This window comes from Delphinus delphis, chromosome 5 (genome assembly GCF_949987515.2).
Source record: "Delphinus delphis chromosome 5, mDelDel1.2, whole genome shotgun sequence".
Taxonomy (NCBI): domain Eukaryota; kingdom Metazoa; phylum Chordata; class Mammalia; order Artiodactyla; family Delphinidae; genus Delphinus; species Delphinus delphis.
Window position 1 is genome coordinate 134,875,050 of NC_082687.1, and position 17,401 is coordinate 134,892,450.

Consider the following 17,401-nt stretch of genomic DNA (forward strand, 5'->3'; position numbering starts at 1 on the left):
CGCTTGTGCAGCAGTGGAAAGAGTAAGCACCTTAGTGTAGGCTCCAGGTCAGCCCCAGCAGGACCCCTTCAGTCTGCGTTCCATCTGCACCTCGGTCTTGTCTGTGAGATGGTGATGACAGTGTCCTCAGCTCTGGGGGTTGCTGGGGAGGTTACATAGGTCATAGATGGTGGGTGTGGACACCGAACACAGTGCCCACCGTGCAGCGTGCACCGGTGAGCAGAGGCAGCTGCTTGTGTTAACTGTTAATGCCGAGGCGCCTGAGATGCAGAACGTCCTATGCCTTTCTCTCCACTGCTTGAATTAAAAAGAGAAAGAGACTCACAGTGGTTGGTGCTTGTGAGCCCTCTACACAAATGTCTGATTGTCATGGGAGATGTCTCATAGGTCAGTGGGTTCTCCTTTTTGTTTGGTCTAGGCTTGAGGTGAAGGCCTGAGAGAGCCACTCCTGTGGCGAGTCTGGCGGTCCCACCAGCATCCTCACCAGGAAACGTGAAGGACCCCTGAGAGGCCTTCTGGAGGGTGACGCAGGTGTTGGAGAGAGAAGACTCAGGTGGGACCCTCCCTGCAAGACCTTGGGCAGGTTGCTGCCTCTGGCTCAGCCCAGCATTGTTCCCACCTGTGAGATCCTCTTCTTTCACGGGAGGGATAAGGATTTGAGGAGGTGCTTGATGTCTGCATTAGGGCTGTAAGTAGCAAAGCTTACCAAGGGGCTTTGGGGTCACAGACTTGGGCTCAGGCCCCAGCTGCTGCCACGTGAAAGTGGAGACCTGGGCAAGCTGTGTGCTTCGGTTTCCTCCTCTGTGCAGTGGGGGTAATACCTGGCGCAGAGGGCTGCTGAGGGCTCTGGCACAGAATGGCATGTTAAGAGCTTAGAACGGTGCCTGGTGCTCATGAAATTGTAGTTTTATGGTGGTGCTCTGGTGTTGTCAGGACTTGCAGTCCGAGTTCCTGCCCTCTGGAAACTTTGGATCTGTGACAGATGGGCCCTCAGGCCATGGCTGATAGAAAGGGGCCGTGTGCGCCTGACTCTTAAGCGGCAGGGTACGGCGAGCAGCGGCAGGCCTGGGTTGACAGGAGGCTTGGCAGCGAAGATGAGCGCACCCTCCGTGGAGGATCAGGGAGAGTGGCGTTGCCCCGTGCTGATGGGGGTGCGAGGGGGCCGCTCTCCTCCGCGGTGTCCAGAGGGGAGAGCTGGGACGAGGGAGGCTGTGTATAGCACACGCCCCGTGGGCAGGAAGGAGCCACGGGAGAGGAGAGGAGTGCAGAGGATGTCTGCATGGACGGGCAGAGCTGTCCCTCCCTGAAGCCACCAGTGAGTGGAGTTTTCTTCCCCTGGGACCCTAACTAAATCATTTAGTTTTGGTTTCATAAACTGTTTCTTTCATTTATGAAGACTTGGTCAAGACTTAGTCCCATTACTTTTTAAGGAGGAGAAAATTAAATTGTTGCTTCAAGATGGACTTGTTTTCCAAAGCCTTGTTCAGAGTCACTGGCAGAGCTGCTCTCCACTCTCTGACTCGTATTAAACTAAAGACGGGCCCCTGAGAGTGAAGGCTGTTTCAGTCTCTTGGGCACTTTTCCTCTTTGCTTCCTGCAGAACTCAGTTTTGTGGCAGGTAAGTAAACGTCAGGTGGCCTTGCTGCCTGGAATAGAAAGTCTTCGTCTTATCTGTGCGTCATGTCTTGTGTGTTTCTCTCCTCCGGACGGTGACGGCTGCTCCTCATCAGACTTGGATCTGGTGCCGGGCTGTGCCCGGGTGACTCTGAGAGCCCAGGTCGCATGCTGTGGCGGCCACTGCGCAGGGGGTCGTGTGAGACTTTGGGAAACAACTGCAGAGGGAAATTTCGTTTTACTTTCCTGAGCTGTCAAGTGTTCACAGTGTTGGTCGCCGTCTAGTCTAGCAGCGGATACGGCGCACAGGGCGGTCACCGCTCACTTGCTGGGTCTGCCGTCTGCACGCATGGCTGGGAGCACGATGGATTTTCTTCCTCTTCTGTGACCTCCCCTGCTCACCTTGTTCTTGAAACACAACCCAGCTCTCAACAGATGTTTCTTGGATGGATTGCCCCTGAAACCTGCCCACAACTAGAATGTAGTTGTTAGTAATAATTAATTCAGCAAATACAATTTTTTTTTTTTTTTTGGCTGCACTGCGTGGCATGTGGGATCTTAGTTCCCCCACCAGGAATCGAACTTATGCCCCCTGCAGTGGAAGCGCGGAGTCTTGACCACTGGACTGCCAGGGGAGTCCCGCAAATAGATTTTTTAATCCTTAACCATGCTAGGCATTTGACCAGGCAGTGGTATCCAGAAACTGTTAGCATGTGCCCGCCTGAAGCTTAGTCAGGAGCCAGGAGAGAGAGACACGGAAACTGCTGTAGGTGGGGTGTGGCCACAAGGAGCTCAGGAGGAAGGAGGGCCTGCAGCCTCCTGGGGGAGTTGAGAAAGGCTTCTCAGGGGAGATGCTGTGTCTCCTCGTGGCACACGCTCCCAGATCCCCAGGGGCGCTGATGGCAGAGCTGGGGAGAGTACCTGCGGCAGTGGCGCAGGACGGCTGGGTGCTGAGAGAGGTGAGGGTGACGGCATGAGGCTGGTGTGGCTGGCAGGGACAGATCCAGAGGGCCCTGGGCCGGCTTGGGGAATTTAGGCTTACTCTGTCTTTAGAGAACGTGTGATTTGGAGGCAGGCCATCCGCAGCTGGTCTCCTGGCTGGCTCCCAGAGTCCACCCTGCAGCCCCTCTTGGAAGCACCTGCTTTGTGCAGCCTCGCCCTGCAGGGCCGCGTCGGGAGGCAGGTGCTCTGGCGCGTGGCTTCTGGTTTTACGGCACTGGTAGCACCAGGTGAAAGGGCTTGAGGACAGTTGGCCTTGGCCCTTGCGGAGTTTGGTCTTAGAATATGGTGCAAGGGGAAGTACTTTTTCCCTTTTAGGTTTATTTCTCTGAAGGCTGTTCTCTGAGTCTGTTCCTCAAGTTTAAGGAACTTAAGCTGGGCTTGGAACCATCGGGGGCCCCAAAGGTCCCTCAGCTTCTCCCTAGAAGAGGCCCTCAGGCTTCTCTCTGTGGCCCCAAGGCAGAGGAGAGAAGACGGAGGACGAGGCCACCACCAAGCGGCTTGGGACTCTGTCCGACCTTGTTTCTTTCTTCCGTGTGCTTCCATCTTGGCGACTCAGAGGAGAAGGGGTCCTTGGGTCCACATCACACACTTGTTCCATGTTGCTGCCTATTCTAGTGTCAAAATTTCAGTTTAAATTCGTAGGTTTTTTTTCCAGGTACTCAGGCTCTTTATGTGGCTGGAGTGGAGGAAATTCACATTTATTGGGCACCTACCGTGTGTCAGGTACAGGTGTGCCGGCGCTTCACCACACCTCATTTCCTTTATCCTCAGCCAGCCTGTGAGGTGTATGGTATCGCCCCCTTTTACTCCTGGGGAGGAGGGAAGTTGAGGCTCAGAAAGGTTGAGCATCTCCCCAGCTAGTAAGTGGCAGGGCCAGAATTTCAGCTGGGGCTGTCGGAGGGTCTCGGCTCTGCTTACTGTGAGTTTTTCCTCTTGTGTTTATGGCTTTTTGCCAGTTTGACCTGTTGGTGTGTTGATGGTATTTGGATAATTCTCATTACCTTTGGCGTTGCCAAAGATTAGCTCTTAACTATGTGCTAAAAATGTTTCTTACTGGATTTTCCTCTTGATTAAAAAAAAAAAGTAGAACTTTCAAATTGGTATACAGATTTATCTTCCTGTGTCTTCCCGTCGTGAATCCTGTTGTTTCACATCATGGTTTGGTTCGGGAGTTTTCCCAGCGCAGGGTTCCAGAGACAGTTTGCTGTGGCCTTGCCTGGGAGGAACTCCTGGCTGGGGACTCAGGGTAGGGGCCGCAGCCCAGGAAATTCAGGGCAGTGTGAACTGCAAAACAGTTAAGACAGGTTCCCATGTGGTGAGGGGAATGCCCAGATCCTTTCCGAGGATGAACTGAGTTTTTGCTCTGTAGGTTAGGGAAGCACTTTATTTTGTGCAATACCTTTATAATCTCATTTTTGTATTAAGCTGTAATTTTGCTTGTAGTTTTGTTTTGGTGTAGTTCTACCTTCCAAGAAAAATTGATAACCAATTAGTACGACACCATGATTAAATAATCCTTCCTTACTCACTGGGTCATATTTCAAGTTTTTATTCATAGTTCAGTCTATTTCTTTCTTTCTTTTTTTTTTTTTTTTTTGCGGTACACGGGCCCCTCACTGCTGTGGCCTCTCCCGTTGCGGAGCACAGGCTCCGGACGCGCAGCCTCAGCGGCCATGGCCCACGGGCCCAGCCGCTCCGCGGCATGTGGGATCTTCCCGGACCGGGGCACGAACCCGTGTCCCCTGCATTGGCAGGTGGACTTTCAACCACTGCGCCACCAGGGAAGCCCAGTTCAGTCTATTTCTGAATTCCGCAATTGAATTCATTCCTTCTTATTTCTGTTTTTGCTCCAGTGCTGTACTGTGTGACTGGTTCCTTCCATGTCTGGGAGGGGGGGAGATTACCCCTCCCCCGTTTTCTGCTTTTAATGAATTTGCTTTGGCCGTGTTGACAGTGAGAGGCAGACCAGGCTTCCTGAAGGGGAGCGGGAAGCTCATTGCAAAAGCTAAAATAACACCCGAAAGGGGGTGGTTATCAGTGTTACTGCCAGGCTTCAGACCTTCAGCTGTTTGCTGTTGTATGATAGCAGCTGCTAACAGTGCCTGCGGTGGGGGGCGCCTGCTGAATGCCTTTCTCACGGCACTTTATTTAATTCTCCCAAGGCAATCTAGTGGAGTTGGGATTAGAACCCAGGAAGGACTGAGCCCAAAGTTCCCTTCTTTATGTGGTTTCTGTTCGATGGATCAAATTTAAAGGCACCACCAGGTTTCTTTAGTTTTTGATGTTTTAAAAGGACAGGAGAAGGTAATGTAACAAACCCCAGGGTTCTCAGAGCACAGGGGACTGTGCTGTCCAGGCTGATGCGCCTCCTACCCCAGTCTTAGGCCAGAGAACCATAGGCAGGGCCTGTGTGTTTACTGCAGGTTCATGGCCTTTATTTTTTCCTTTATTGATCATCCGTCTTCACTGAGCCAGCCTTCTGACCTGGGTTTTTATAACCCCAAACTATACCATTCATCCACTACTATGGCTTATTTTGGGGTCAGTCCTATAGATCCCAGCTCTGCGGCTACATAACAATGTGATCCTGGACCCATTTCTTTTTTTTTTCTTTTTGGTTGCCTTGGGTCTTTGTTGCTGCGCGCAGGCATTCTCTAGTTGCGGCGAGCGGGGGCTACTCTTTGTTGTGGTGCATGGGCTTCTCATTGCGGTGGCTTCTCTTGTTGCGGAGCACGGGCTCTAGGGCGCAGGCTCAGTAGTTGTGGTGCATGGGCTTAGTTGCTCCGCGGCATGTGGGGTCTTCCCGGACCAGGGCTCGAACCCGTGTCCCTTGCATTGGCAGGCAGATTCTTAACCACTGCGCCACCAGGGAAGTCCCATGGACCCGTTTCTTGACCTGAGCCTCAGTTTCTTCCATGGTAAAGGGGATAATATGCCCCGCCTTGTAGACCTGAGTAAGGTGACTAAAACATCGTGGAGACCCATGGCTAACTTGAATGTGTTTGGGGTCATCTCACTGCACATGGCATACACAGTTCATCTTCTTTTCTGTCATGAGGAAGGCGTCTCGATTTCTGTGCTGTCTCAGAACAAGTTGAACCTTGACTTATGTATGCGTTATGAATTCACATACTTTTGACAGAGGTATCCTGTTTATCATTTAAAAAAACGTGGAAAACAAAACCCCTTCTCTCTGCCCGGCACAGCCCTCACACTCCCAGTGCTGTCCTGAGGATCGCAGATGTGACTGGGGGCAGTGATGGGGATGATAAAGATGGTTATTTTATGTATTTTTACCCTAGGTGTATCCTTTGTTTGAATTATCTTCCTGTTGTTTTATATCATGATAATATACGTTAAAACTCTAGCTTCTGGCCCTGAATTAAAACTTGTGTATGTAGGGCTTGTTTCAAGGATTCCTCTTTTAAAAGGGGTGTCAGAACATTTGAACGTGCGTCAGAGGAATTGCATCTTTGGCTTTTATATTCACTGTCCTGATTTCCGTTTTGGTGTTTTTTCTAGTTTTTCCGTGGACCAAGATGACTGATGGAAACCTTTCCACCACTACAAATGGCGTAGCCTTGGTGGGCATTCTGGACGGTCGACCAGGAAACCACGTTCAGAACCTGCAACCCCTGAATCTCAAGGCACCCAGATCCCTCTCGTTGCCTGAGTACGGGCCCAAGCTGAAACTTGGTGCTTTAGAAGATCGGCACAGCCTTCAGTCGGTGGACTCAGGCATCCCTACCCTAGAGATCGGCAACCCGGAACCTGTCCCCTGCAGCGTGGTCCACGTGAAGAGGAAACAGTCCGAGTCGGAGATCATCCCTGAGCGAGCCTGCCAGAGCGCGTGCCCACTGCCTTCCTACGCGCCACCAGCTCCCACCAGTGCCGAGCGGGAACAGAGTGTGCGGAAGTCCTCCACGTTTCCCAGGACAGGCTATGACTCAGTGAAGCTCTACAGCCCCACCTCCAAAACCCTGAACCGCAGCGACAATGTCTCAGTCTGCAGCGTGTCCAGTCTCGGCACAGAGCTGTCAACCACGCTGTCCGTCAGCAATGAGGACATCTTGGACCTCGTGGTCACGAGCAGCTCCAGTGCCATCGTGACCCTGGAGAATGACGATGACCCACAGTTTACTGATGTCACCTTGAGCTCCATCAAGGAAACCCGTGACCTACGCCAGCAGGACTGTGTTGATGAAACCGAGGAGGGGAGGAAATTGAAAATATTGGGACCATTTAGTAACTTCTTTACAAGGTAATGCCGTCTTTATCTCTCTAGAAGAGCCAGGTTATTCAGTTCAGACCAGTTGCTTTGTTGTTCTTGTCTGCAGTGTGTCCTGTGTTTCCTGCCCACAGAGCAGACACTGTCATACAGAAAATTATGCCGTTTCCAGTAGCCCAGAGTCCTGTGGACTTGTGCGGAGGACTGGTGATTCTGCTGTTCGCTTCCTCACTGCTGGCTGTCACTTCTGTGTCCCTGTTACTCGCGCAGTCTCTTGTCACTTCCTGGCCTCTGACCTGCTGTGGCTGAGGCTGACCTGTAAGTGGCCACTGTCACCAAATCAGCAGCCTTTGTCAGCTTTATCCTCCGAAGGGCCCTTTATGCTGATAACTTGAGTTTCTTGGGCCAAGCAGAGGGTGCTGGCGAGGGTGATATCGGACTTAGTAACTCCAGCCTCCGCTGGCACAACCCAGGGCAGGTATTTCTGGGTGCCCCTGGACGCGCGCCCTGTGCTCCTGCCTGGCTGTGCTCTTTTGTTCGTGTTCTGGCCCTGGGCCTGCTTCTGAGATGTGTGCTGTCACTGCACTGCAGCCACACACGTTCCCACCTGTGTTAGGACCAGGCCGTCCACCCCACTCCCCGCGGTGCCCTGTCCCCAGGCGCCCAACCGGGATGCTGGCATCCCTGTGTCTCACCTTAAGCCCCGTGCAGCCCTTCCTACAGCCTCTTTTTTGTGCCCTTGTGTTTCCGTTCAACAAGTGTTTTGTGTTTGCGTCCTGGGCTCTGCCCTTGACAGGCAATATGGGAGTAATTCGGTAGTGACCTTGGGTGGGCTTGCGGGCTGGGGGTGGTGGAAGTGGACATATCAGTCAGTCACATAGGCAAACGTGAACTCTCAGACTGTGGAGTGCCGCAGGGAAGGGCCGAGGGCCCTGGAGACTGTGTGCAGAAGGGCCGTCTGGTCCCCAGCAGCTCTTTGGAGGGCCTGGGCCCAGGGCCTGGCAGGTAGGAACGCCGCCGTGGTCCACCTGGCTGCCCCTGTCTGTGCCCGTAGCGGAGCCCGTGTTGGACACTTGGCGGTACGGGTGTCCCTTCGAGGTGGTGGATGTGCTGGCTTGAATCAGCCGGGGCTTCTGCGGCTGTGGGCGCGCACGTCCACTTACGGCTGCCTCGGCTCACGCATCGTCTGACGGTGGGGTCGTCTTGGATGAGCCGAGACCAGTCCTGAGTGAGAAGCTCTCCGATGGCGGCTGTGGTTTTATGGGGCACCTCTTCTCTCTGATGCACCCGCAGACAGGTATTGTGCTACTCCCAGGAGAATCCTGGCCCCAGAACTCAGTGACTTCACGGTTGCCTTCAGTGGGAGAAACCCAAGAACCGTGGGGGAGACCCACGATCCTCACTGAGGCCATAGCCCTAAAACAGTGCTGCTGCAGATCAGGTCTGTGTGGCTGAACTGTTCCCTTTGCTCAGATCAGTGTCTTCAACTTTGCCTGTTGATGAATACCGCCTGGGTGCCTGTTAAATACGGCTCTTCAGGCTCCATCCCAGAGCTCCAGGATCAGAATCTCAGGGGAAGGGCTTTGGAGACAGGTTTTTAGAATCATCTGAGGTTCTTGGCAAATTTGGGAACCCTTGCTCGAAAATGGGGGTGGCTGGGAGACAGCATAGAGGAAAGAACTTAGCTTTGGAATTCAACAGATCTGCACCCACATTCTAGCTGTGTGACCTTGAACAAGTTACTTCTCCTCTCTGAGCTTTCTCATCTCTAAAGTAGCGTTAGTAAATAGCCTAGCACACGATGCCTATTGTGTTGTTGATTTATTGATACCGTGTTTGTAGTCTTACCTGCATTGTTCCCATCGTCATTTGCTTTCTGTCTCAGCTTCATCATCTACAAAATGGGTATGATGAGGCCTACTCCTGCAGTGGTCAGGGAGACGAAGTGGGCTCACACATGTGGACCTTAGTACGGACCCAGACAGAGTGAACGTTGCAGCGTCAGTTGTTTGTTGTGATGGTCGTGACTGCGTCTTGCTTTGTCTGCTTGCCTTTGTCTTACTGTCTATGTTGGAGCCTCATTTCCTTTGAAAGGAAACACTATCAATTACTGCAGATTGTTTCTTGAAAATCTTTCTCGGCTTTGTGCCACAGAAATCAAATGTCTCCTTGTTGTTTTATTTCTTAATTCTTATCTCCTTCCCCTCGTTTTGATGACTGTGACATTATTATTGTGAGCCATTATTAAGTACCTTTGGGAAGCAGGTGGCATATTAATGACAAGTGAATCAAGATCTGTGATATCGTGGGCCAAGTGTAGTGAATTTTTTGTCCTGGAGTCTTAAGTGTTAGAGAAGAGTTTCAGTCCATAATTCCTTTGAGAGGAAAACGGGGGGTTCTGTGCAAAAATGTCTGGAACCCACTAAACATTTTACAGGTGAGTTTATAGGCAGGGCCTGGCACACAGCAGGTACTTCGAGGATGGTGGACCGTGTGAGTTCTTGTTGGGGGCAGGGCTGCGGCTGGAGCTGGTCCTTCGTGGTTCCCAGCCCAGGCTTCTGAGTCATCCTGTGTCTCCACTCTGTCCCCTCAACCCAGCGACTCCCTTGACCCTCGTGCCCGTCTGTTGTCCTTGTCCTCACCGAGTCCACTTCTGGGTTGTAGAAAGCAGTGTGGGCGGCATTGTGGAAGGCCGGTCTAGGAGAATGGGGCTCAGAGGAAGCAGTGGAGGTGGTCAGGGAACTTGGAGCCTGAGGGAGCAGACCTGTTGGTGAACCTGACTGCTTGATGAGGGTGGCCTGGACGAGTCAGGAGCAGAGGAGCGCCAGGAGGGCTGGCTGAGCCCGGCCACTGCCCCGAGGAAGCCCAGGCCCAGCTCCAGTTTGTGCCTTTGGCCCCTCCTTCACATAGGCTGCGGTAAGCACCTCCTGTGGAGACTCCACCCTGAGCTTAGAGATAGTCCCTGCCCGTAAGGAGCTCCCTCCGGTGGGGGAGATGGACACACACTGCAGGGGTGGGGGGCACGAGTCTTGACATGGGGCTGTGTGTGTGTGTGTGTGTGTGTGTGTGTGCACGCGCGCACGTGCGTGTTGGGGGTACCGAGGTCAGGAGCACTGGTTCAGGAGTTGGGCTGCCTGGGTTCCGTGTTAGCTGTCCTACTTAATAGCTGTGTGACCACGGGCAAGTTACTTCACCTCCCTGAGCCTTAAATGGGGCATAAAACTACTGTGCGAGGTTAGAGATCAAATAGGTGAAGCACCTAGCACACTTCCTGGCCCTCCATAAGTAGTAGCTATCAGTGATTCTAACATAAATATTATCATTTCTAAAAAATATGTTTTCTAAAGCTTTCTCTGGTTCTTATCCCCATATTGTGCTTTACTTTGATCAATCCAGGATTGAAAAAGATCAGGATTTCTCCACTTTGGCTCTGTTGACATTTGGGGAGGGGTGAATCTTTGTGGTGGGAGCTGTCCTGTGCATTGAAGGCTGTTTAGCAGCATCCCTGGCCTCTACCCACTAGATGCCAGTAGCATCTTTCCAATTGTGACAACCGAAAATATCCTCAGACAGTGCCGAATGTCCCTGGAGGGCTGGGGTGGGGAGATGGGCAAAATCGCCCAACTGTCGAGGACTGCTGAGCTAGCAGGTTGTAAATGTTGGTATTTAATTGCTTCTTTGAAGGAAATTTACTAATGTTGTATACATATGTATATTTTTCGTTAAAGTCTAGTTGATTTATAATATTATATTAGTTTCAGTGATTCAATATTTTAATAGATTTATTCCATTTAAAGTTATTATAGGGACTTCCCTGGTGGTCCAGTGGCTAAGACTCTGCACTCCCAATGCAGGGGGCCTGGGTTCGATCCCTAGTCAGGGAACTAGATCCCACACGCCGCGACCAAAGATCCGCGTGCCACAGCTAAAGGTCCCGCGTGCCTCAACGAAGATCCCATGTGCTGCGACTAAGACCTGGTGCAGCCAAATAAATAAATACTAAAAAAAAAAAAAAAAGTTAATATAAAGTATTGGCTATCTTCCACTGATGTAATATATTTTAAGCAGGATCCTCATCTTTTTTTTTTTTTTTTTTTTTTTGTGGTACACGGGCCTCTCACTGTTGTGACCTCTCCCATTGTGGAGCACACGCTCCGGACGCGCAGGCTCAGCGGCCATGGCTCACGGGCCCGGCCCCTCCGCGGCATGTGGGATCTTCCCGGACCGGGGCAGGAACCCGTGTGCCCTGCATCGGCAGGCGGACTCCCAACCACTGTGCCACCAGGGAAGCCCAGGATCCTCATCTTATATAGAAGAGAGGGACTGTGTTCAGGGCTCCTCTGAGCCCGGTGTAGTGTAAGAGCCTTTATCTAAAAAGCTGGACAGCAAATATGAGAGGAATTCAGTAACACACTTGTTTTCCACAGGAGATAGGGCTGGGATTTCTGTGAAGCCCGGGGTTTAAGGCTACTCATCTGCTCCGGGCTGGAAGGTAGTAATTACCTTTGACCACTTACACCTTCTTTTGTGCAGCCCTTTATTAAGCTCTCAGGAGAGATGAGCTGAGTATCCTTTGCTGAGAAGCGATGCTTGAACTGCATCTGAAGGGTGAGAAGGAGCTTGCCAAGCGAAGACGTGGGGCAGAGGGGACAGCTTGTGGACGGCTGGGAGCCGTGGAGCCCCTGGGTGTGTTTAAAGGAGTGTAATGAAGCATTTTTCCGGTCCGCTTCCCGACCTGGCTGAGAGGTCCTTGTGGGCACAGTCTGTGTCTGGTTCGCCCTGGCACTGAGTTGTAATTCAAAGATAGAGACAGAGGAGTTGGTGGTTCAGAGCCGGAGCTGCTCAGACCCAGGTTTGAACCTCAGCTCTGCCATTTTTGACCTGTGTGACCTCAAGAAACTTCCTTAATAACCTCTGTGGTCCCCAGGGTGTACTGGGTGACAGGGGGTTAATTGTGCCTCTTGTGAAGCGTTGACATGGAGGTTAGACGACATCCTCCAGGTGAGGCTCTGGGCAGAGCACATGCCCAGTATGAGCAGGTTGGATTCCTGGCCCTGCTCTCTGCTTTTGTTGGGTTTCCCATAAGATTTCACTTTTTTAAAAAGGGAGTGTGAAAAAACTTGAAACCACTGGCTTAAGAAAAATAAATCTTTAGATGGGCACTTTGACTCAGTGGGCAAATGCGCAACTAAAATTTTAGTTCCTGTACTGATCTAGGCATTTGGGATTTGACCATTTGAAAAGCGACATGAGCAGTGCTAAGGAACGTATCTGCCCCCTGCTTTCTCTTTAGGGAGGTGAGTTAGCTTACCAACAGGGCGGACGCACTTCAGAGACACGTGACAGCCAGAGCCCTTGGCACAGGGAGTAACAGACAATGCCCAGTGCCTGCCGGGTGCCATTCTCAGCACTTCTGAGGGGTCACCTTGCTTAATCTTCAACTGCCACACGAGGGAGTGCCGTGTGTTAGATTCGATGGGCTGGCTTGTCCATCCTTCTAGGGGCCTTTCCTGCACTGTGGAGCCAGGGAGTTAAAAATGTATGTTTCCCAGAGATGCTTGCAGCCAGGGCTGTAGGCATGAATTAGGTCCCGTTTGTGAAAGATTTGAGGCCGAAGTCAGGCGGAGACCATGTTTCCTCCCCTTTGGCTGTTTTCTGCTGTTTAGTGATGTCATAGAGATGGGAGGCTTCCCTGCAGCATCCTCCCTGTGTCCCTTTCCCGAATGTGTAGAGGCCGCGGCGGTGCAGGAGGTGTCTGCGTTCTGCATCCCAGGGTTGAGAGGAGTTGTGGTGGCTTCCTGCTCCTGTTGCATTCCACTCCAGTGGCAGTTCAGATGTGGCAGCTCCCCTGGTGCGTCAGTTCTGTGTTGTTCAGGGAGCCGTTCCTGGGGGCCCCGTTTAGAGGTGCCTAGCTCAGCCCTTACAACGATTTTGAAATCATCTAATTCCTTGAGTTAAATCCCTTTCTGCTTAAAATTCCTAGAGTGGGTTCTGTATGCTGCACTGAAAGCTGATGGATTCAGGTGAGTGCCGTAATAATTCTCATTTATAGGTGAGGAAACTGAGGCAAGAGGTGGTTAAGTAGCTAGCAAGGGATACAAAGATGATACGGGGTTTGGGACTCTGAACTTAGGTTTCTTTTCTGGAAAACAGAAATAAGTTCATGCTTCAAAGGATTAAATGGGGAGGAAATAAATGTACACGGATGGGAAGCACCCAGCACATGGCAGGCATATTAATGTCTAATTTATTTGTTTATTTTTTTTTTGCCTGACTGTAGTTTTCTACTGCTTTGACCATTTTAGAATTAGCATCAGTGAATTGAGGTATAACATTGTAACTGTGAATTTTCTGTAAAATGTGCTTGCCAATATTCTTGGTGACTTTGACCTGGCATTAGTGATATACAGCAAACACCTGCTGTATATCTGAGCTGCCGGGGTGCGTGTATGTGTACGCACATGCACCGCTGTGATACCTGGACGGAGCGCTGGTTGGTGTTCTCTTGATCTCCCTGTTTGCTGGCGTGTGGTCTTGGGTAAGCCATCCACTCAGCCTCTCTGGGGCTTAGGGTCCTTGTCTGCAGAATGAGCTGAGGGTGTCCTCCTCCGAGTTGTGAAAATGAAAGGAGGGACCTGATCAAGGTGTCGAGCTCAAGCGCCAGGCAAGAAGATACGAAGATGGGCAGACACAGCTGCAGGCGGCCGTGCAAATCCCTATACTGTGCCGTGTGATGAGGGTTTGGAAAGAGTTACGAGCACAGCAGCAAATGCCCTGGGGAGGTCCAGAAAGAAATACAGGGCTGACACGCCAGCAGGCCTTCGAAAGTGTCTTCCGTGTGCACAAGGTTGAGACAGTGTTTCTTTGTCAACGTCACAGGAGCAGGGAAAAGCCCAGCATTTCTGGGAAAGCACCGTAGCAGGAGGTGCTCAGGATGGAGAGCAGAGGTGGGAGAGGAGATGGAAAGGTGGGCAGGAGCTCATATTCGGCAGGGCCTTTAGGACCCACATTCAGGCTCAAAGCACTCAAAGCACGTTAAGAGCCACACACAGTAAGATGCAGGTCTGCCCAGGAGCTGATGACTGCCTTGACAAGAGAGGGTTGAACCTGGTTAGAGGAGGGGCTCCCCTTGGGGGAGGGAGTAGCTGCCCTGTTCTGAGCACACACCAGGCACTTCACTCTCCCTCAGGCATGTGTTTCACAGCCCTTCGAGTAGGGACTGTGACCTTTCACTTGTCCAACTCCGAAGTCCCTGCTCTTTCTACGGAAGACACAGCCCTGCCCCTTGTCACGTGTGTGTCGTGATCAGAAAGGGGAGGGGGGACTTGGGCAGGGAGGGCAGGAGGAGAGGAGGTGGAGACTCTGCAGGCCGGAGGAGCAGAGACTAAGCCGGGTGGGTCGGGGGGCAGGGTCGTGACACTTCCTCAGGGCTGGGGTCAGCTCCGAGGCTTGCTGGCTCGTGGGCGGGGGCGTGGGGGGCTGCGGCAGAGCAGGGTCAGTGCCAGGCGCCGCCTTGGCCTTGAGCGCGGAGGAGCAGGGGGGCTCTAGCAGGCAAGGACCCTGCTAGGGTGGTTCCGATGTCCCTAACGAAAGGTCTGTGAGGCGTCTCCGTTATTCCGAGTGTTGCCCTTTCTGTGTGCCTTGTTTTCACAGGCACACGTTTACCCTGGGGCTTCTGTGGGTTTTGAAACCCGCACCCCAGGGTTTTCAGCGCCTCCGATGTGAATTCTCGTACCAGGTGGATTTTCAGTAGCTCAGCCCCCTTGATTACGGAATGCCTGCACTTCTTTTCCGACCCCTGTTCGCCCAGCTCAGTTCTCACCAACTGGTGTTTAGGCACCTGGGAGGTCATCGGTGACCTTGACTAGAGATGTTTCTCTCACTCCAGGTGAGGGTCAGTTTGAGGTTGTCCTTTGAGTTCGGAGAAGATGCAGCAGATAGTGGCCCTCTGCCAACATGTGACGGGAGCCGCAGGAGGCCGGCCGTCTGTGCTAGACACCTGGGGGAGGTTGGGTGCCGCCGCCGGCACTGTTGGAGAGCCCTTCTGACGGCGATACAGCTGTGCTCAGAAGGAACAGCTGGGTTTGTTGAGGGTGCGTTGCCTCCCTGTGCTTTGCTAGGCTTTGTTTGTTTTCTTTTGGCAGCAAGTCGCAGCCATGGTAATTTATTTATTGAGTGCCTGCAGTGTACCAAGCCTTGAGCTAGGTCCTCAAGTATGTTTCTCATCATACGTTCTTTCCAGAAATATTTACTGAGCAGCCACCATATGCCAAGGCGCTGTTCTAGGTACTTGGGATTGATCTGTGGACCAAAGACCTTTGTCCTCGGAGAGCTTACATTCTAGTGGGGGGAGGCAGATAATAATCACCATTAATAAATAAGTGAAGCATATATGTGGGCAGTGATGAGTGCTGGGAGGAAAATGAGAGAGTAGAGGTGGTAAGAGGGGCAGGGGGACTGGAGAAGGCAGGTCAGGGTTGCCCACCGAAGCGGTGCCCATCGGGTGAATGAAGAGGAGAGGTTTAAGCAAAGACTTGAAGCAGGTAAGGAAGTTCATGGAGCAGATGCCTGGGGGAGGAGCGCCTCGGGCCGGGGAGCGAAGAGGCCGAGCAGTGAGGAGGGGGCTGAGGTCAGTGGGACCAGGCCCCGTGCGGGCCTGGAGGCTGCTGTAGGTGGTGACGGAGGAGTCTGGACCTGGGGAGCTGGGTCTGAGCAGGGATGCGAGTTTGGAGTTGTTGGTACTCCAACAACTCCAGGGGGTTTGGGACAAGGTGAGGTCACCAAGAGGAACGAGCACGGAGCGCTGAGAGGCCTGCGGGAGGTGGGCCGGGGAGGTGGAGGAATGGGGTGCCGGAGCCCAGGGAAGCCAGGAGCAGACCAGACAGGGCGTCGGGGGTGGGGTGTGATCGGCTGGGCCGAGGGTGCTCGAGGGTCAGGGGAGATGAGGACAAGTGACTTTAGCAAAGGGACCTTGGCCAGAGCTGTTCTAGGGGAGCCGTGCGGGGCCAAGCATGACTGGAGCAAAGTTAAGGGAACGGGAGGAGGGAAGCTGGAAGCGGCAAGCGCAGTCCTTTTGGTGGGTTAGCTGCGTCGGGGGCAAGGAAAGGGGGTGATAGCTGGAGGAAGAAGTGGTGTGAGCTTGCTTCTTTAAGACTGGAGAAATCCTTTTTGTTTTTGTTTTTGTTACTATTTTTGTTTATTGTGAAGTAAAAGAGTAGAAGTTGAACATATCAGAGAGAGTAGAGAATTCTGGAGCCTTGTCCCTGAGTTGCCTCCGTCGGAGTGGGATCTAGGGCTCAAACAGAGGAATTGGCTTTGGCCGGGTGGCGTCATCTGGATAGACAGGCGGCGGAGCAGAGTGTGTGGGCACAGATGCTGGAGGCCAGACGTGGCCATAGGAGACTGGAAGTCCTCTCTTTTTCAGTGCATAGAGACTACTTTATTGTTTTTAATGCTGCTTCATTGTTTTGTGTGTGTGTGTGTGTGTGTGAATATAGATTTTAATCAACATATTTGCTTTTTAAAAGGTAGACTTTATTTTTTAGAGCAGTCTTAGGTGCACTGCAACATGAAGCAGAGTTCCCATATACCTCCTCCCCCGGGACCTGCGCAGACCCCCACTGTCAGCATCCCTGCCAGAGTGGTACCTTTGTTGCAGTCAATGAGCCTGCATTGATACTGGGTTGGCGAAAAAGCTCGTTCTGGTTTTTCCATAACATTTTATGGAAAAACCCGAATAAACTTTTTGGCCAACCCGATAGATACATCGTTATCACCCAAAGTCCATAGTTTACGTGAGGGTTCACGCTTTTTTTTTTTTATTTCGGTACGCGGGCCTCTCACTGTTGTGGCCTCTCCCGTTGCGGAGCACAGGCTCCGGACTCGCAGGCTCAGCGGCCATGGCTCACAGGCCCAGCTGCTCCGCGGCATGTGGGATCTTCCCGGACTGGGGCACAAACCCGTGTCCCCTGCATCGGCAGGCGGTCTGTCAACCACTGCGCCACCAGGGAAGCCCCGAGGGTTCACTCTTGGTGTTGTACATTCTGTGGGTTTGGACAAGTGTGTCATGACATGTATCCACCATTATAGGATCAGACAGAGTAGCTGCACAGCCCTAAAAATCTGTTTGCTCTGTCTCGTCATCCCTCCCTCTCCACTAACCCCCGGTGACTGCTTTTTTTTACTGCCTCCATAGTTTTATCTTTTCCATCATCAGGATCGTACAGTCCGCAGCTTTTTCAGATTGGCTTCTTTCACTTAGTGATATGCGTTTAAGGTTCCTCCATGGCTTTCAGTGCCTTGCTGGCTCATCTCATTTTAGTGCCGAGTGACAGTCACTGGATGGATGGACCACGGTTTATTTATCCCTTCACCTACTGAAGGACATACTGGTTGCTTCCAAGTTTTGGCAGTTCCCAGTAAAGCTGCTGTAAGCATGCGTGTGCGGGTTTTTGTGTGGAAGTAAGTTTTCAGCTCCTTTGGGTGAATACCAAGGAAGCCTGATTGCTGGATGGAATGGTAAGGGTATGTTTAGTTTTGGAAGAGATTGCCACTGCC

General features: G+C 52.1%; 1 protein-coding gene across 3 annotated transcripts in view; it reads left to right on the forward strand.

Moving 5' to 3' along the window:
• The window catches only part of TBC1D14 (TBC1 domain family member 14), a 103,233-nt gene that overhangs the window by 4,362 nt on the left and 81,470 nt on the right, over positions 1-17,401 (forward strand). For all 3 annotated transcript variants that reach the window (XM_060013028.1, XM_060013026.1, XM_060013027.1), the window contains exon 2: positions 6,139-6,877. In XM_060013028.1, the coding sequence (XP_059869011.1) occupies positions 6,156-6,877 (722 nt within the window). In that variant the 5' untranslated portion in view covers positions 6,139-6,155. The remainder of the gene's footprint in view (positions 1-6,138; positions 6,878-17,401) is intronic.